The sequence below is a fragment of the Chaetodon auriga genome, chromosome 18, assembly GCF_051107435.1.
Source record: "Chaetodon auriga isolate fChaAug3 chromosome 18, fChaAug3.hap1, whole genome shotgun sequence".
Taxonomy (NCBI): domain Eukaryota; kingdom Metazoa; phylum Chordata; class Actinopteri; order Chaetodontiformes; family Chaetodontidae; genus Chaetodon; species Chaetodon auriga.
The window spans coordinates 11975780-11997005 of record NC_135091.1 but is presented as its reverse complement, the minus strand read 5'-3'; the positions used below and the strand labels follow the sequence as shown (position 1 = coordinate 11997005).

The following is a 21226-nucleotide window of genomic DNA, read 5'->3' as shown; positions in this document are numbered from 1 at the left end:
GCCGTTGCATTGCATTGAGCTCCTACATACATGTACTTGTACATGTGAGCCTTGTACCTTTCCACCTTTCTGCAATCCAATTAACCTATTCAAAGCAACCTGTTCAACAGGTGAATGAAGAGGCTGCTTGGAGAAGGGCACCACACCATTGAAAGACTCTTGCTGAGATCACAGAACTGGGATGAGCAATATCATGTCTAATGCGAAACCAAACAATACCCGTCAGTCATTACTAATATTCAGTCATTAGTGTTTGGACAATAAAACGGGGAAGATTTGGGCTTCCTGTTACTGTGATCGATAAAATTCCATCCAGAAGAGCAACCAATCGATATCCGACCACCTATACGCTGGCAACGCGCCTGGCCAATCGATGCTCAGCCACCTGTGGATGATAGCCAATCAATAGCAGATGCCGCTGGGTCCTGTGGTGATGATTGCTTTCTCTCCACCTTTTAGAGAGGGAGAGCCCTTTAGCACAGCGGTTAGCGCGGCATCTTGCACGCGCACGCACGCAGCCTTGTCATCTTCAGCTTATGTCAACACTTTTCTTGAAAATTTGCATGCCTTCGTTTACAGCGTGCGCACGCACACACACACGCATGCATGCACACACACACACACACACACACACACACACAGGACGAGAGAAAACCCAAATCACCTCGAGTCAGAGCCTGAGCAATTAGATACAACAAGAGAGAGAAGTCTATTGATCTAACTGTGAGTAAAGACTCTCCCGTTCACTCCAACCCTCCCTCGCTCTCTCTTCCCCTGCTCCCCTGAGATAGATTCCCAAGCTAACCGCAGACAATACAGATGTTAAAATCTCACACTTTTTAATTACGACCTCGTCTCCGTGCCCTCCCCTCATCATTCTCTGCACTGTAACACAGCTTGTATCCTCTGCCTCTCCTTCTCTCTGTGCTATCTCCCCTTCTCAGCGACTCCGTTAAATTCTCCAACTCGTTTTGATCCTTCTTTGTCTCTCCCCCCTGTTCCATCTCAGCCCTTTCTTTCAAACATCATTTCCACATATTCTTTTCAACTCTGCTGCAGTCCTTTTTTATCCTCTCTCTCTCTCCTCACCTCTGACAAGAAGTCTGTAACAGTCACCATCATTGGCCTCCATTTGAACTCTGCCAAGCCTGGCCCTTTGCCTTCTCTGCATGCTTGTCTCCCCCTCACTGTCTGCTTTCCAAAGCCGCCCTCTCATTTTGTGCCATCTTGTTGCCAATGGTGTTTCTAACACTTGTTTTTAATATCCCTTATTTATGCCCTTTCACCCCCTTATAACCTGTGATTTTCTTTCACACCAACAGCTCTTTCCATGAGATTGCTTTCCCTTTTTACCTCATCTGTTAGCCCCGTCCTCCCCTCTTTCTGTGCTTGTAATACACTCTAACCTTACTCGGGATGTTGCATTGGCCCAGCATTTATCTCCTTTTTTCTTTCTTTTGGTTGTGCTTCCATTCTCTGCTTTTTCAAAAAACCTGTCTCCCTCTGTGAATCAATCCGTCATCATCTTGTCAATCTTCCCATTCAGCGCCTCGCTTCCTGCGGCTCTGTGACCGGTTTAAAACACTCCAGCTTCCTCTGATGTGGCTCATTTTAATCAAACCCCATTTTCCTCCATTAAAACGCTCTCCCAAGCATAAACACGGCCAGATGAGGGATGGGAAGAGAGTGCAAATGAGAGAGAACAAATGAGATGAAAAAGTAAAGAGGGCAGGAAGGAGGGGAAATAATGCAGCAGAGCTATTCCAGCGTCTCTCACTGCTGCATCTACACAAGTGTGAGCGAGAAGAAAAAAAACGTGAAAAACCAAGAAACATGAGAGTTAGGGACGACCCTGAGAGGCTCCTGGAGTAACGTGCGAGAAAAAAAAAAGAAGATGAGGTCAAATTAAAAAAGGAACAGGGGAGAGAATGAAAGAGAGCCGGTGTGAATTCCTAGAGATTAACAGACTTTTACACACACACACACACACACACACACACACTAAAGTCTCTCAGTCTCACTTTTTTTCTCTCAAGTGGATGATGAAAGGCGCGATTCCCCAGTTGTCTTCAAAAATGAGCAATGAACCCCCAAATCTCTTCCCCTCCATCCTCCTTACACCCAGTGAAAGGGATAAAATGGAGAAATGAAGGGGAAAGATATGACTGCACCCTTGTTAGTCCTTTCACAAAGACAAAGAGACCAGTGTGACAACCTTGATCCATCACTGTGAAGGAGGTAAAGAGGGGACAGAGCTGCAGTGTGGATGGTATGGGTGGAGAGTGGGCAGCTCCGGCAGTTACATCCCATTACTCCCCTAAACAAGTCCTATCAAGTCCTATTTTTCAGCTACAGCAACAGAACGCAGATGACAGAAGCTTTGGTTACTCTTCATTAGAGGTCCATATGGCAAATATGATAATGTCTGTCACAGATAGGATCACAGTGACCTTTACTGATGGAGGTTGGCAACATTGCTTGTGCAGTCTGAATCCCGGCTCGTCACTTTTTTCTGCCCCAGTCATCTAAAAGAAGTGTGGGACGGCAATTATCTTCCAAATTGCCAGATGTCTGTTCATTCCTTTCTGCTGCTGTCCTGCTATAAGTCCCAATCAAGTAGAAGCAGGGTTCATTTCAGAAGTCAGGGGCCAAAAAGTGTGTGTGTGTGTGTGTGTGTGTGTGTGTGTGTGTGTATTTTAACAATATATATATATATATGCAGTGAGGACTTGTATGTACTTGAATGTATTTAGAAGTATTACATGTAGTTTTTTGGAAAAATGGAAGGTATCTCTGTATTTACTAGTATGATTCCAGTGAATCATCTCTGGTGAGAAACATGCTGTCTTCACTCAGAGACTATATTTACAGAGGAGTACAGAGGACTGATAGAGAGCGTCATCACATGGTACAACAGCAATCACCTGAAACTCAATATCAGCACAACCAATGAGCTTGTGGTGGACTACAATGCTTCAATTATGGGTGTTGCTGCAAAGTAGCCACAAATTGTAAAAAGTGGATGCCTCACACACATCTTCAGCCCGGCAGCACAGAACATCTAAACAATCAGCACAGTTTCAACAGTTTCACCTCAACCTGGCTCCTTTTACTTAAGCCACAAATTGGTCCAGCATCAGCAAGTCTGCTGAAGCCTCTAAAGTGATGTCTCTGACCTGCTCTGTCCTGGATCTGCGCAAACTTGGATCACAGGAGTCTCTGATGGAGCGCAGCAGCTGGCCGTGTTGTACATGCGTCAAACAGCAGCCTGCTGAGTGCTTACACTGATGCTTGCTGTAAAATGTACATATTCTTCCTGTTTGATGTTTGCCTGCTTTATTTGACCTAATGTCTCGAGTGGACGGCAATGATTGAAACGTGTCTTTAGCACAAGTGTCCCAAGACGGGGGCGTTTGTGGGGGTCCATTGAAAGTCAAAATCATTCTTGAGCAAAGTGTCTTTGCTGCCATGGAAATCAGATGCAACTGGGAACCTGCTACAACACAGTTGTATGTACCTGTCTGGAGCAGGACTCGATATCCTTAGCCCTGCTTTGGTACCAGTCAGTCAGCAGCTCGATGGACGGTGTGGCTGTGCGGAACCTGAGCAGCTCAGGAGCCTCCTCATACAGGAAACTGTCATCATCGAACAAGTTCTGGTCCAACATTGCTCTGAGGAAGACATGAAGGGAGAGTGGAGTGTATTTTATCTATTTACTCACTTTTTTAGGAAAAGTAGGAGTAGAAACAGCAGATTACAGGAAGGGGGAAACGGCAAATTAAGCATTTAAATATGAAAGCAATACACTCATGATATGTTATTTAAGACGACCGTGTTCAGTACAAGAGACCAACAGGATAGGGAAACCTTAAAGTATTGAAAGGCAGACTAAAACAGTGCTGATTTGTTGAAATTTAACAGAATATGGAACATCAGCACCCTTAATACCATTTAAGAAGGAGGACATAAGGTTAGAGTGAGAGGGGAGAAGAGAGAAAACATACACAAAAGACAGAAAAATGGGAAGACTGAGGACAACATGGCAAAAAAAAAAAAAGAAATGTAGGGGGCAAAACATGTCATAAACACAATGCTTAAGATTGCTGGCTTCACAGAATCACAGTACCACATTTTCACCCTGCAATTCCTGGCCAAGCATGCCACAATAGCCAACTGATATTATGACTCTACACCAAAGAGCAGTAAAAAGAGCTCGCTAAATAAAATTGTAAATGGAGCTGGCCTCTCTACAGTAGCAGGCAAAAGGCATAAATTGGCAGCGCAACAAGATTTGGTATTAGTTTGTTATGGCTCTGTTTAACATTTAGATAATAGGATGTCATGTTTTGTTTCACATAATGATGCCAGCACAAGCATCTGGCCTGTGTGGAGCATGAATTTTAACAATTCCACACTACAAGAGGCTTTGTTATCACGGGTAATGGAGAGATTTTACAATGATATCTCTCAGTTGGCTTGGCGCTTGGTGCACAATGTCATAATGTTAGTGTGTTTATGTAAGAGGTTATGTTTACTGTTTACCTGCACTCCTCTGCCTCGCACCAGTCCATCTCTCTGTGCCTCTGCTCATCCCATGGAATCAACACCAACTCATCTCTGCCATCCAGACTGAGAGAGTGAAAAGAAAGGGCAGAAAGGCAGAGCAGAGCGAGACATGGACGAAAAGAGGAGGAGAAGTTAGAGGAGGAAGGGGGGCAGTTTTAAGGAAAAACAAGCAAATATCAGAACAAAGAGCAATTAATAAGCAGGAGTCAAACAATAAACTGCACCGCGCTCTCAACCTATAAATCTGCAGAGACTGTTTCAGACTGAACATGGTCATAAACTACTGGGGTGAGAGGTAGCAACATATGGGAAATGGAAACAGTGGTGCATAATAAGGGAAGAACAGGCAGCAAAGAAAAAAAAACAAACGCTCAACAATAAACCAGTCAGAGAACTTCCAAAAGAGTCTGGGTCGTGCCTTGGTTGTAAATAGCTGGGACTTTTATTTTCTAAACGCCATGTTGGTACTAAGCTTTACTTCTTTCTGCTCTCCTTGAGTGTGACAGGTCTGAGGAAGATAAATAGGGAACACACAAGAAAAGAAACCAAAGTGAAGAATGACTCTGTAACCTGGCGTGTCAGCGCTGACAAGACTCAGACACAAAGTATATGAATGCATGCACACATGCTGAGACACTGGGATGAACAGAAGCTGTTTTTATCTCTTATTCCAGGATGAATGCATTCCTTCTTGTTATCTATTTGTCTGTAGACAGAAAAATATGTACTGTGGCTGTAAAACTCAAGGAGATACCGCGGGCTACAAATCATCGATAGCTTTGGTGCAGTTAAAGGCCGAGTGCACACACGCCGCAGCAGTTTTTTAACGCGGCCATAAATTCTATCCAATCACAAAATACATAAGATGTGTCCGAGCAGCCGGCGTGATTTATGTCAACGCACAAAAGTAGGGAGATTTTTACCGACACTCTGGCGCAAGTTCATCTGTTATGATTGCAATTTTAACACAGGGACGGCAGAGACGGAGAAGTCGTCTTTGGTTCCCAAACTCCCTGCTCCTCTTTCCTCATTAAAGGCAGCCAGGTTAGAGGGCGGAGAGTAAATATTGGTGTGAGAGCTAGATATCGACGGGAGGAATGAATTATTCTATGCCCGCTCCCCTAATCTGCTTCACATCAGCCTGAGAGAGGCAGGGAAGCGGGACGGAAGGAAAATGGAGATGCGAAGCAAACTTGGAGCTGCCGCTTTGGTTTTTTCGTATTTCCACTGGGCCAAACCTTTTCAAACTACGGGCAAAGTTTTCAGCAAAATAGCACTGTTCCTCATACTTCCATGCATCTGGAAGTCCCCTTGCAGACCTGATCAATATTACAGGAGAATATTTTCCCCTTCCAATGAAGCAAGACTTATTGTATATAGCCAGTGAGCTCCAAACAGATGGCTTGAGCCGACTCCGTCTGCTGCAGTGGAGGAGCGAGCGCTGTTGGGAGGAGCAGTTGGTGCACACAGGCTGGGGAAAATAGGAAACTGCCCCACAGCGGCAGACCCATGATGGATGCTCACTGCAGAGCCACAGCTGCCTGACCTCCATACAAACTCAGACATGGCTAATAAAAGGAAGCAGTGGCAGCGTGTGGATGAAGCTGGAAGGACAATTGCTTTTAAATGGCATATATTCTTTAGCTCACGACAGGGGAATTTCACCTTACATGCATGTGTTTCTTTATACAAATGTATGCGTAGTATGTAAATAAATTAAATATAGTATGGTGAGTTTAGAAATAATTGAAAATGGAGGAAGCCAAGGGGAAAAGGAGAGGAAATGGAAAAGCGAGTTAGAGGAAACAAAAAGGCAAAACGAATGGCTGGCTGCACTCATCTGTAAATCCAGTCTGTCACCTCTATTAGTGAACCGCAAGAGGTGAGGAATGACTTCTTCCCCTCCGAAACACTCCTCCATCATCTCCTTCTCACACATCCTCTCCTCAACTCCCTCCCTATCAGCATTCCTCCAGTCCCAAAGCAGAAACTGGAAGGTGTAAACTAGAACAAACCAGAGTGCAGGTGGACGGTCGCAATCCTTGCAGCTGGTATGGTATCATTTGACATGTTCAATTGTTTACATGTAAATTCAGGAGCAGCAACTAAGTCTCACTCCTTTATTTTGTGCTTCCAGGTTGAGGTGATTCTAATTTGAAGTGAGGTTTCCAGAGAGGTGTACAAACAGATGGAAGTATCAAATGGTTTTTGGTTACATTTCTAAAATGCTCATTTTTTCATTTTAGTCTAAATTGCTCATTCATGTCCTTTATAAGTACTTTTTAAGGGACTTCATATTCGGTATTAATGTGTTCCCACAGCATCTCTTAATGGATTCTTTTGTGTAGTGTAAATTACACCAGAATAGACCAGAATAAAATGGCTGATGTTTATTTGGAACTGTAAATTTATAAACTCTTCCTCTTTTTTCAGCGTCTGTAAAAACACACAACCTGAATAACATTTTCGTGACACCTCTGTACTTTCACAGGAGAAATGAATTGGACTTTCTCACTGAAACTGCGCCCTGTACAACACAAAGAGATGAGAGCGGCACTTCATATTTGCTTTGAGCCATCAGTGACTGGACTCCAGCACCGTCCACATGCTCCATGCTTCAGCCAACACTGCTCCAACTCTCATTGAATCTCATGTTTGTTTTTTTTTTGCTGTCCCTTAATGACTGAGTGTATGTGTGAGTGTCTCACCAGGCTTCAGGCAGCAGGATGGTGTACTCGTGTGGAGAGGTGGTTTCTGGGAAGTTATGAAGGACAGCTAGCCGATGCTGGAGGAGTTCTGCTCCATGGTAGGTGAACAGAATGTCCAGAGCCTGCACGTTACTCTCCTGTCGACAAACACATGCATGTCCTTAAAAAGTGAACCCTTTTCAAGACTAATTTAAATTAGAAAACCTTTTTTGTAGGAAACACACTCAGTTGCCAGTATATTTGGTACACCCAATATTATTTTGTCCATTATAACCATCCTGAAAGTAGGATTTATTGCAGGACTGTCCTGTTAGACTGCATTAATTTTGTATACCTAATAAACTGGCAACTGAGTGCACATCACATTCATGCCAAACGGAGGTGCGGACGGCTCAGAAAAGCAAATTAAGTGAGATGACTCGAGTGTTTGAGTCTGATGTTACCCTGGCGTAGTTTCTTGCTGACAACACGATATTCTGACTGCGGAACTTCTTGAAGAACTCGGCATCATATTTCTGCTCGGCTTCGTGAGGACCGCCGAGTATCTCCTGGAGAGCGAGGAGCAAGGGAGAAGGGGGAGGGAGAGAGAGAGAGAGAGAGAGAGAGAGAGAGAGAGAGAGAGAGAGAGAGAGAGAGAGAGAGAGAGAGAGAGAGAGACACCACGAGAAATGAGGAAGAAGCAATGCAAGTGCGGTTCATAAAAAGAATTTATGAAGTGGAAGGTTATTGGCGTGAGTGGGTAAAAAGTCAAACTGCAATTGAATGCGCTAAAACAAAGTCAACGGAATTGAACTTCCTCCCATACAGCTGTCTCGTCCTTTTAGGTAGAACCATCTGAGGCAGGTATGAGAGTGTGTAAGTGTGTGCACACGCGTATGACAGGAAGGAACATTTGCTGCCCTGGCCTTTGGCTCAGAGTGATTTATGTGTGTCTGCGCGCATAAAACCTCTGTAGCATCCTCTACGCACTGGCGTGTGTGTCTTTGTGCAGATGTGTGTGTGTGTGAGTCTGATGGATAGCCTTTGAATGGGCCGTATGCAGACGGAGCCAGCCCAAGTCGGGATGATAAAAACCCTAATATCATATTCATAGACAGCCAGAGAAAATGGATTGGGGCAAAAGGAATCTGACGAGCACTGCAGTTACCATGACAATGTCCGAATAAAGAGAGAGACGTCATTCTGTCTGAGTTGAATATCTAGCAGGTTAAAATCTCATCTCTCCTCTCCTGCATGGCCCTGTTGGCCTGTGATTTATTGTGGATGAGAAGGGCGTGCATGTTAACATAATTCACCGTAAATCTGAAAACCAGAGTGCTGAGTGGTTGCAAGTGTCACAAGTTCCACTCTAAGCATGTATCCATCTATGCTGCGCTGATGCTTATGCGCCGCGCGCCTGCAAACCCAGGTTTTCCCGTCATTCTTTCATTTATGCACTTGAAATGCCTCTCACGTTAACATCTACAACTTTTCAATATTTCTAAAGAGATTAGTGGGTTAAAAGAGAGAATATCAATAGAGCATGTGAGAAAAGCCTCTGTGCTTTGGAGGGATTGAATACGAAAGGAGAGAAAGCGCTAGACTGCCAATGGGAAAACAACTAAGCAAAAAGAATGTTTACCAAGAACACTTGTCTTCTGCGAACATGTAAATGAAGATATACTGTGGTCCTTTAGTGACCCTCAAAACAAGCACACATTTAATAGTAGTTAATAGTTCTTCAAACACTGTGAGGTCTTGCATTGAAAGCTAAAATCTCGTGAGCTCGATTTTCATAATGAGACATTAGTCTGGAAAATATCAATTCAGACTCCACTGAGCCTGCAGGGTGCAAGCTGGACCAATCAACATGCTGTTAGAAGTACTTTCAATAATTATGATGAACAAGCACTGTTTTTTTTTTTTCCATCTTAGAGCAGACAGTCAGATACAAAGGCATTACTTTGACTTTGCAATAAGCAACACCACTGACGGGTTAAAGTCAGGAAGTCGGGCTGTGGACGTGTGGACTGTGATGGACATTCTTCACTATATTTCATAGATTAAATGATTGATCAAGAAAAATCAGAAGATGAATTCATAATAAAAATAATAATTAGTTGCAGCCCTAATCAAATATCTTTAACTGCAGGTACTCTATGAGTGAAGGTTATGTGATAACTATGTGCAGGATTTGCAAGGCCTGATCCAGAGCACCAGCAAAACGGGCGGATGTGGCTACCTCGTACGTGGCCAGTCGGTCCAGGTAGGAGAGCAGTTTGAGTCGGCTGCGACACAGCTCCTTCTGCTCCAGAGTCAGCCTAAGCACACAAAAACAAATCAACAGCATGACTGCACAAGCACTTCAACGCAACATTGCAATTAACATTCAAAACAGCAGGTTGAAAACTCAGATTCTAACATCTGAACAGTGTTTGTTCAAACCACAGTCAAATCAAACTTCAGGCTTCGTCTATACACTGCGCTAACACACAGTTAAGCTTTAAATTAACTGTAAACTGACCTCATGCAGTGCTGTATATCCACAGGGACCTATATAACAATGCTTGGGGCTGGTGACTACAATACCACATAGTGCCCTCTAGACCTAATCATTTTCTAAGGGCGACAAATCAACTCCTTATGACCACAAGAGCCCTTCACTTGTTATGTATGGGATGCTAACTGTCAATGAGGTGACTGATTGCCCTGTGAGACTCAAATCCATTTTCAATGTCATTTAATCACGACCATAAATAAATTGGATGACTACCAAACACCGAGGCGCTAGGCTATATAGAATCTACCTACAATTCAATCACTCGAGGTGTGCCCAAGGGAAAGGACCCACAAGGCTGAAAACTACGGCGAGCGGTCAGTTACGCCCCCTCAGATCACACCTCCACGCAGTAAAATAAAACATTTTTCACCACATACTCACACACCCAAGTTTAATCCACAAGGAAACAACCTGACCAGGCGGAGTGGTGCCCAAAGCTCCTTAAAAAGTTAGCCTGGATCAACCGCAGTGTGACCACAGGGGAGCTGACCCCTCCACTGCTGCCTTAATCCCTAATCCCTCATTACAGAGCGTGCTATCAGGCCTTATCGGGGTTCCTCTACACAGACTAACAGAGATTAATACTGGTTCAACACACTCTCTGACACATCAAAGGGTGGCGGCTTAGCACTCGTACCAATGGTAATTATTGCTTTACTCTGCCTCTTCAGATAAAAGAAAGGAAAGTAGAGGTGGAGGAAGGAGAGGAGATGAGACGAGATGTCTGTTTTGCTCTTGAGATTTTGTATGATGGCTCAATCACAAATTCTAATACAAACAAAAGAGGAGGCCTCAGAGGAAGAAAACACGAGCAGGGCATCTCTCATTCTTAATCTGGTTGGCTTAACTTTTGATGCAACTCTTCACATCAGGTATCCTAATGACTTTGACGATGACCTCTAGCACCCATTTTTGGCTTTTAATGACATGTCCTGACATTTCTAGATTATGGATCAATTAGACGCATTATCGTGAAATTTGGTACGTTCACGACCCCTCAGGCTGACTTGTAATACCTTTGGTGATCCCTTAATGTTTCATTTAGCGCCATCATCGTATCAAAATGTCAGTCTCAGCTGTACTTTGTGTTTTGCGCTAATTAGCTAATCTTAGCATACTAACACACAAAAACTAAGATAGTGAACATGGTAAACATTACACCTGCTTAACACCAGCACTGTCACTGTGAGCATGTTAGCATACTAACGTGAGCATCTAGCTCAAAGCACCACTGTGCCCTAGTACAGCCACACAGGGCTGCTAGCATGGCTGTAAACCTTTATCTTTGTGCTTCAATTTAATAAAAATCTATCCATTTTTTTATTCTTGCCTACAGAAAATCAATTATCAGCCATTGATTAAAATTCTTAAACCTTATCCCTGAATGCAATTTATACACCAACACCAGTGCGGTGGCATCCTGGAAGTGGCTACCAACGGGTTAGAAGTCGCTGAATGTTCAATTCACATCCACATCTCTTGCTCCTAAATTGCAAATCCTACTGCTGAATTCCACTCAAGTGCAGCATAAAAAGTGTGTACTACACTGTTACACATACAAATGAGCAACCTGTCCGTACACCAAAAGGGCAGCAGAGCGCCTGTGCCTTTGTAAAGGTTTATATTAGTTCCTGAATTGCCCTTACAACGAACAGTGACTCGAGGGGAAACCGTGGTTAAGAAAGGGCCAGAATGAACAAAACCACTGCGACACCTCTGAATGGAGATTGAGGGCTGTGAGGTTTGCAATTTACTGTTCACAACTTCAACTGCGCTTTAGAATGTTAACACATCATTGCACATGCTGTCTAATGTAAAGAAACTGGACCATGATTGCATCAAGGTGTGCGTGTGTGTGTGTGTGTGTGTGTGTGTGTGTGTGTGTGTGTGTGTGCATCTTGTATTCTGAAGCTACCAGAACTGCTGGTTATTATCAGATGGCATCTCTCCTCTCCTCCATCTCTGTACAGACACCTTGAATATGACTGTACTGGACAGAGATAGAACTGCATAAACAGGCCAACAAAGTAACACGCACACACTGGCGCGCACGCACACACACATACAGAAATGCAGTGTGCGATAAAAGAGATTATCACACAGTGTGAGTGACAAAATTGGACTGCATAAACAGACAAAAACACTTCAGCTCATGCCTTCACATGCATCACGGTGAAAGCATAAACAGTCGCACACACATGTGCGCACACACACAACCAATGCTGGAGCAAATGAGACTTCTGATTGAGGTCTGAGTCTGATCAGATAAAAACACCTTGCAGCAGGCTGCACTCATCTTCACATTCTTTTCTCCCTATCTCTCCCTGTCTCTCATTCATACACACACAGACACACAGACACACAACAACAACAACAACAACAACTGCAGCACTGTCCATCTTGTTGTTGTATGCGGAGAGTGAGAGCAGCAGATATAATGGCCCTCAGCGGATTCCGAATATATTTTATTATGCATACACAGACTGATGAGAAGATAAAACTGTCTGCGTGCAGCCAAAACAACAGTTTTAAAGCATGCAAGACAAACAACAGTGCACTACTGCATGACACTTAAGAATAAAAACCAATAACCAAGTCCTGAGGAAGTCTGTATCTTATGTGATATTACATTTTAGGATAACTGAATACAAGCGCAACACATTGCCTGTAGGAGTAAAGCTGATGGTAACAAGACAAATGTACCAGAAAAAAATGGGAGAGGCTGGAGACATACATTAACATCCATCATTATATTGGATCGTTTAAACAAAGCCTGTGTTTGCTGAGAGGGAAATGAACATCTTTCAGCATCTTACATAAGATAGCAGAAATCGATCGAGTGGGTTTGACTCTGATTATTGAAAATGCGATTCTCTCCTGGACAAGATCTGTGAAGAGCGATCTTTAAGAGAGATGCTCAGAGGCCATTTTTCCTCTTTTTTTCAATCCAAGACTTAAGAAGAATCACACCTTATTTTACATCCTGAATGGTGATAGTGTCTTTCAAGCACAGGCACATACACACGTGCAAATATACACAAACACAGACAACTTCCAAACATGTGGAGGGACAAAAGATGCGGTCAGTGCGACTACGCAGTTAAATACAGTCCTTATCTTCACACAGGAGCATCACACACAAAGCACGCACACACACACACACCCACACACGCAGACATACACAGAGCAGCTGTGATCGATACTAAGCCATTTCTGTAATGGTGGTGTAGTTAAAAAGAAATTAAGAGAATTATTATCTGTCTCGAGCCTCGGCCGCAGGCCTCCAGGCAGCATGGTTAGATCCATTAGCAAAGGGGCTTCGCCGCACCCGAACGCGCACACACACGTATATACAGTATATATACACATTTTGGGGACATATGTATGAGCTGTCTGGCAGACATGCCAAGGCAGAGATAAAGAAAGGAGAAAAATAGACATATCTAAAGACGGCAATTCACTGACAATTTAACGTGATGGGGTTTTTTTTAATAGTTTGTAAGATATCGATTTTTTTGCCCCCTCTTCTGTCTTTTCCTTATCCTACATCTTTTCTTTATCTACCATGGACTACAGGTCCGCAATAAAGCTAAACAGTTTTATTACACAATGAGTTAAAGAGAAAGAAAATCAAACAGGCAAAGAGACAAAAAAAAGAAACTAAACTGGGAGCAGAGGGGGAGATTTTTACAGGCGCACAATATTACACCGTTTCAGATCTTCCTCATTTAAATTCAGACTGGAGGGTCACTGGTTAAGTGTCTGAGGTGAGGAGAATAACAGAGACAGCACAATCCAGCGACTGAAGCTTCAAATACCTGTACACACATGCTTGCTTGTATAAACACAGTACGGGTGTGCACTTTGCATGTGCATCATTCATTTCAGCGTATGCCTCTTTCCCTGTGTACACACTTTGTCATTTTAACAGATGTACGTAGTGTGTGTATAAACTCACATTAAGCTTAAGACTGTTTCATGGGTAGGTGTGTTTCCATGCATGTGTGTTTATGAAAGGTGATTAGTGATCACTAAAGGGTTTTTCATTAGTCTTTCCCTGGGCACTTGACAACAAAGGCATAAATTACCTCCAGCAGATTAACCACTAATCTCCACCAATGCGCTTTCCCTCATCCTCATTAATATCCCTGCCTTTATGATCCCCTCTCCAGTGTGCGACCTAATCAAACAATCAGTGTTACATTTGGCAGCCTCATCCCCCATTTCCTCATGGTTTCCTTGCACACACGTTAAATGTCATCACCACAACCTCTCCTTTTCTTAATTTCCAACAAATCGAAGTGCAGTCGCTACACCCATCATTACAGTTGACACCGTGAATTATAATGGCTTCATTTAAGCTCTCAACACAGCAGGCAACAACCTGCCGGCAAGACGACTCACACGGGTCAGCGTCTGGTTTTACCACCCACCTAACAACTGCTAATGACAGTCGGAAGCTGGTGGATTCTGCTGGTGCAGTCTTCAAAGTTTCGTGAAAAACCGTACAAACACGTTCCATCGATTTAGTAACAAGGCTATGAGTGTGCAGCCGTGCCATGCAAGTTGCTCTGTGAGGCTGTTCATTAGCAACATTGCTCACAATGACACTGCTTACACGCTGATGTTCAGCAGGTATAATGTTTGCCACGTAAACCACCGTAGTTTAAAGTGTTAGCATGCTAGCATTTGCTAATTAGCACTTCTGATATAAACAATGGAAGAGAAATAGGAATAGAAATTTTGACCTGATGAAAACGCCAGAGGAAAGGTCAGAGGATCGAAAATGTTACAAATCATCCTCTAGGGTCCGTGGATGTCTGTACCAAATTTCATGGGAATCCGTCCCATACTAGCCGAGACATTTCACTCTGAATCGAAAATGTCAACCTGTTGGTTGCACTACCGGAAAAGTCAGAGGATCACCAAAGGCATTAACTTCATCCACAAGGGACTGTGAATTTCTCATGGCCATGCATCCAGTAGCTGTCAAGATATTTCACTCTGAACCATATACAGTGTGTCTACCTCATGGTGCTGCTAGAGGAAAAGTCAGGGGATCACAAAAGTTAGCAGGCTGCATTCTTTGGGAAATATGGATGTCTGTACAACATTTCACGGTGATCCATCCAGCTATTGATACTTTTCAATATGGACCTTAGGGTTGGACTGACCAACCAACAAGCAGAGCCATTGCCACTCCTACAGCCATGCCGCTAGCGTGCCTAAAAAGGAGCGCCATACTTTAAAGGGATTATATGTGTGAAATAAGAGCTTTGGTAACTTGCACATTTCAGCAGATGCTTGCCAACCAAGCTTGGGTCCCCGAGCTGAAGGATGGTCTCTGTAACCACTAGACAGCCTTGGTGATTTTGTTCAAATAAATGCTCTAGTCTCTGTACATTCAGGAAATTGGCAGCATTTCTGCCTGCCGTGACTTTCTGTCTTCATCTGCTGTCTGACTGAATAACTGAGCTGACTAACCAACAGACTGACTGGCTGTGTACCTGCTGAAGTCGACCTTGGCCAACAGCTCTCTTCTCTTCCTGCTCTCCCTCTCCTTCTTCATCTCCAGCTCCACGTCGGCTGACAGGATGTCTTCATAGGGCAGGTCATCGAGGTCGACATCACCTGGCATGATAAACCTGGAACACAGCAAGGAAACAACACATACTGTGCTTAAAAGTAAATGTAGAATGAGCCTCAGGTTACCGGAAACGCTAACAAAAATCAATTGTCATTTACACAAGATGTGAGCTGGTGTATTTGTGCATACCCTACCTCCCCCCATCTTCCCTGTTTCCTATGGCTAAGAGAGCCTCAAGGTCGGTTCCCTTCAGACCGTACTGCAGCAGCTCCTTGGCAGCATCAACATTCTCTGGGACGCGCTCCACACACTCGTGCAGCACCCATGAGCGCTTGCAGATCTTGCTCTGGGTGGGATGTAGGGAATGGAAGGAGAGGGAATGAGTTCAGAAGAAATGATGGGATAAAATGAGATACAGAATTAGGAGGGAAGGGTGTGAAAATTTGCTACAAATTGGTAAAAATGATGCGTGAAATAGAGTAAGAGGGTTGTGCTGCACTTAAGCGTGTGCTGTAACCCTGCTCGCCCACACATATATACTGTATTTTTCTTACTAGTCATCTAATACACTGTGATAAACACCAAACCTGATACAATTCTTCATCTCTCTCTCTCCTCTTAACCATCCCTCCTCCTTTCCTCATTTCCTCGCATCTGTCGCTCTTATTTCTTCTATCTCTTACCAGATAATCTTGTATCGAGGCAATGCTGACAGTACTCTTCCTCCACTGTCTCTGGTAGACAAGGTCAGAATCCAGATTATACGCGTGGGCAAGAGACAGGGCTTCACCATATTCTTCATTGTCAATCTGCGGGATGAACAAACATGCACACAATAAACACGCAATATACTGTATATATGCATGTTTTCTTCAAGGTGTGGAGCAGACAGCACTAAGAACAAATGTATGCAATCAGAGAAGGCGAGCGAATCAACATTTATTTTTCAGTGAAGTGTTTGTGAAATGACAGGAACAATCCATTTGATGAGAGGATTGTCCAGGATTTGAGCAGACACAACTCTAATTAAGAAACACGGTTAATTTTCCGATGTAAAATTAGGCTGGGTACCAAAAAAAATAAATAAATAACAGAACTGCAGAACACTTTAATTTTTTTCATACTCGATGAGGTTTCTTTGTTTGTTTGTTTTTTTGTTTTTTAATATCAAATTGGTGTTCCAAGGGTATATTACTGATTCAGACTTCATGCACCGGGGCTCTATACAGAATTATAATGAAATGCAATGTACAAATTCAAACCACATGGTATTTAAAGCAAAAATCTAGGCAACAGGAGAAAAGTTCATGGCCCAATTTTCCATCACACTGAAGGACAAAGAAGCCAAGGCTTTGAATAAACCTGTGCGCAAGCTGTGGCACTTCCGAAATCCTGAGTACGCAGTCTGAATACTCAAAGACTGAATAGGAACAGCTCTCACATGCAGATTTCAATCTGTGAAGCAATGTGCAATGTGACACAGTCTGGATTGGGTCTGCTACAGTGGGATAAGGAAAGTGGCTGAAGGGGAATGAAATATTTGGGGATATCTGAAGAAAATCAAATTGACAGAAGGAGAAAACGGAATGGGGGAATCCGTAGCCGCATTCTGGGACTTAATATCACAAACAGTATTAGTACCACCTCACGCTAACAGCTCTACATGACTACAATGACAATGCTAACTAAAATGCTTAACCTTAGCCGGCATGTTTACCATGCCATCTTAGTTTAGCGTGTTAGCATGCTACTTGGTACAGCATGCCGTGGCTTTTAGTTATGTCATTAGCTTTGGAGGCATTTGGTCAAAAAACCAAAGTGGTCAGGGGAGGGGATACAGTATGTGCACGTGCATTTGGTGCACAACACTAAACTGAGATGAACATGAACAGCTAGATATCGCCCAGATGAAGGTTTCAGCTGCTTAGCACAAGGATGTATTCAGGAGAGCAGGCTTAACCTCAATGTTAGCATTTACATTGTGAACATGTTAGCATTCTGATGTTAAGATTCATCTTAAATCACTGCTGTGCCAAAGTACAGTCTCACATGGCCGTTAGCATTGCTGTCGTCTCGTTACCATAAATTTCTTGTTGATGGTAGTAGTAGTTGTTGTTGTCGTCACCGGCGTTATTCTTAAATCGGCCTGGCTCGGATGTCAGCACATAATGATGCTAAAAGAGGTTTTGTGTCATATCAATGTCTCACAAAATAATTTGATCTAACAGCATGACACCTCTGTCTACGCAGACCCACTCAATGTGTGTGAAAGTACATGTGCGCAAGCATGCTGACTGACACCGCGTATCCATCTCTTTCTGTGTGTAGGAGTACAAAGCAACACATTAGCCAGACTGAGGTTCCTCGAGGGCAATAAGAACCCCACACAGTTAAACCTCATGTAGGAGGACATCAAAAACTGCTTCCTTCTCTCTCTGGATTCAGCTAATAAAACTGTTAGCAGCCCTGCCAGTGTGCTTCTCACACAGGCTGGGTTACACTACCAAACACATCATCAAACTTCTGAACACATGAAGAGACTGACTTCAGGAAATAACCCTGAATCACTTGATCTGGTCTGTTCACAGTCGAATGGACTACAAACCTCACATGAAGTAAATCCCTGAGGAGAGATCAGGTCATTCTGATTTCTGTGTGTGTGTGTGTGTGTGTGTGTGTGTGTGTGTGTGTGTGTGTGTAGTGTGGATGTGTCTAACTGTACAAACGTAACACAAGCAATATAAAGCAAATATGCATGCAAACACAGACATACACACAGATGAACACAATACAGACACTCTATTGTGTTCACTCACACGCCTACATGTGCTACATGTGAATAGAAAAAAATACAATTTCAACAGGAGAGCAGCAGCAGCTGGGGAAGTGCCGCGGGTACCAAGTGCTACAAAGAGATAATAATGATATATGACTTTGTAACTCGCCACTGTTAGGATTGATGGTGATGACTAATGTCATCTAATGATGATGACAATGATGAAGAAGGAAGTAGATGATGGGTCATAAAAATGACTGATGAACCATGCTCAAACTTGGGACTGTTGAGAGCCGATATTGTGCTTTATGACAGAACATGTTGTTGTCTTTGCTGCAATTTGTAGCGAGTCGCAACAACAGCCATATTTCTAATGCAGCAATTAGCATTTCAGAGAAACCCCTGGGACTGAGAAATAGCCTTAAAGCAGGCTGAACATCTTGCTTGGTTTTCATTTCTCCTCAACAGCACTCTGGAGCTGATCCAACAAAACAATAGCACTTCACTGAGCTGGCACAGGATTTATTTAGTCAGAAACCACTTTTGCAGATCAGCCTGTTATAATTCAGTCAGTGACCAAACGGATTCATATGACATCCCTCAGTTGCTGCTAAATTAAGTGGCAAAAAGAAATTAAGACTTTCATGGTAAATGTGATATCCACCATTGAAGTCAACAGACAACTGCTCTTAAAAATTATTGCAGGCATTACGGTGAGGCACTGACTCATGTATCAGTTTGAGGATGATAAAGGCCTTACAAAAGGGGTGGTATAATTAGGAATGGAGTATCTTTGAAATATTAAATAGGTAATATCGGCTTCTTTGCCAAAATGAATTTCTAACACTATGTGAAGCAGAGAACTGCACGTCAGCTCTGGAGATGTTGTTTAGATTGCTGAGCTAAAAGAACATTCAAATCCACCCATGAAGGCATTCCAGCATGAACACTGACGAAAGCTTTTCTCGCCTAAGCACACAAGAGTTTTGTTGCGTGCGTCACAATGAATGAGCAAACAAGAACAGAAATGTGACTCTTTATTTTTCCCCTATTATGGATATGCTATCTCATTCTGCGGACTCCCACTGGTTTTAACACGCTGCATCAGCGACCTGAACTGTCAAATAAAAATGTACCTTTCAGAACAGGTCACACCAATTATGTAAATGTTATGAAATATGAATACTGTGATGTGACTTCTCCACAGACTCACTGGGGCCCTCAGTCACCATCCAACCAACTGGCTATTTATTCAAACCTCAAAGACTGATGGCAGCAGCTCTGCGAGGCTGTACTTAGGCACAGTGTGCATGTTAGCATGCTAACATTTGCTAATTAGGGCTCAGCACAAAGTAAAGCTGAGGCTGATGGGAATGTCATTAGTTTTGCATGGGTTTGGTCATTTACCAAAGTACTGGACTAAGAGAAATTGTGAACTGATTGTGGTGATAGATGAAAACATAATGGATCATCAAAGCGATTAGGATTTGTCCTGCGGGGAACACGAATGCAGGGAGCAAATTTCATGGCAATCCTTCCAAGAGGTGCTGAGGCATTTAACTTAAAATCACAAATGTCAACCTCATGGTGGCACTAAAGAAAAAGTCAGGGGGTCACCAAAGTCAATAGGATTCATCCTCTAGGGACCATGAGTGTCCGAACAAAATGTCATTGCTATCCATCTCATAGCTGAAGAGGTGGACTTGCTGACTGAGTGGCCTCCTGAGAGCTGTTTCTCTAAAAACAACATGACAGGCAAAAACCTAAACACATCTTTGAAATATATTCCAGAACTTTGTCATTTACCACAGCTACAGCCTACAGATCCCAGGCCATGATGTTCCTTCGAATGGTTATAATGGAGCTACTGCCATTTTAACAAGATTCACAAGTTTAGTGCTTCAAGAGAGTCCGGTTAAGTATCAACAAGTGCACGTGAACACAAATATTCCAGTCATTTGCAAGCTGTGTCAGGCTCCTACCTTCCTCTGGTACAGCTCCTCTGGTGTCGTTGACCTCAGGCTGACCAGACGGTAGTTCTTGATTACGGTGCGCGGGCGCTTACGTGGCGGGGCAAAGCGTTCCATCTCCGTCACGTAATACAGGCCCTGCTTGATGTAGCCAAAGTAGCGGGCTTTGGCTGAGGACTCTTCATCTGAGTCAGAGTCTCCACCATCATCACCCTCCTCATCCTCACTGGCCCCGCCGCTAAGGTTGCTCTCCAGGCGCCCACGCTTCTGAGCCAGCTTCACCTCACACTGTGAATAATAGAAAAAATTTGGCATTACAAATGGGAAGGAAGTAAACTGAGCGACATCAAAAATGGAGTGAAAGGAGTGAAATGAAGGTGCACAAGAGGGTGCAAAAAGAGTGATTTAAACCCAACTTTGAAACATACAGCTAACATATCTCGACAGTGATCATAAAGCTGCAGCTGTCTTCTTATATAAATACTAATACATAGTACCGCGCATCCATCTTGTTGGCTCAAATCGTTAAGTGAGGCTCCATTCCTGATGATTGAGGTGCCTGATTTACAGCCTCTGTAGTGAGTATGGACACTTCTTTGCCATCAGGAAGTCTGAACATGGAATGCAATGCAACACAGTTTACACATATAGCTGTGTTTAACGCTGGTAAACACACTCAATGTAATGCCCTCATGCCAGATCAGCAAGGTCAAGCTGCCCGATAGAAACTCTAAATCCAAGCTGTCCAAAGTACTATCTTCAACTTATCCTGCACTGTTGTCTGGTTTTGTGATTGCCTCCGTTGGGGAATATTATTTGCCAATTTTGCATCCATACGCTGCAGCAAGGCCTCTTATTTTGAAGGGATGTCCCTCTGGGTTTTAGCTCACAAGAAAAATATGCTAGCAGAGGGGCTCCCAGACAGGGTTTATGAAACTTGTAGCACCTGTAAATACATTAAGCCCGCAATCAATGGGGAGCTGAGGCAGCTTCCATAGTGCCGCGCTAATACAACTCATCACACACAGGAAGGTGCACATGTACAAATCATCAGAAGATGCAATTATTCCACATGTGTGG

The 21226-nt window shown here is 43.4% G+C and overlaps 1 protein-coding gene across 2 annotated transcripts in view; it reads right to left on the bottom strand.

The window, feature by feature from the left end:
• nbas (NBAS subunit of NRZ tethering complex) overlaps positions 1 to 21226 on the bottom strand; it is a 139325-nt gene that overhangs the window by 100079 nt on the left and 18020 nt on the right. For both annotated transcript variants that reach the window (XM_076756131.1, XM_076756134.1), the window contains exons 15-23: positions 20159 to 20434; positions 16084 to 16209; positions 15595 to 15746; positions 15321 to 15458; positions 9496 to 9574; positions 7718 to 7822; positions 7275 to 7411; positions 4543 to 4629; positions 3518 to 3671 (exon numbers count right to left, since the gene is read on the bottom strand). In XM_076756131.1, coding sequence (XP_076612246.1) covers positions 3518 to 3671; positions 4543 to 4629; positions 7275 to 7411; positions 7718 to 7822; positions 9496 to 9574; positions 15321 to 15458; positions 15595 to 15746; positions 16084 to 16209; positions 20159 to 20434 — 1254 coding nt within the window. The remainder of the gene's footprint in view (positions 1 to 3517; positions 3672 to 4542; positions 4630 to 7274; positions 7412 to 7717; positions 7823 to 9495; positions 9575 to 15320; positions 15459 to 15594; positions 15747 to 16083; positions 16210 to 20158; positions 20435 to 21226) is intronic.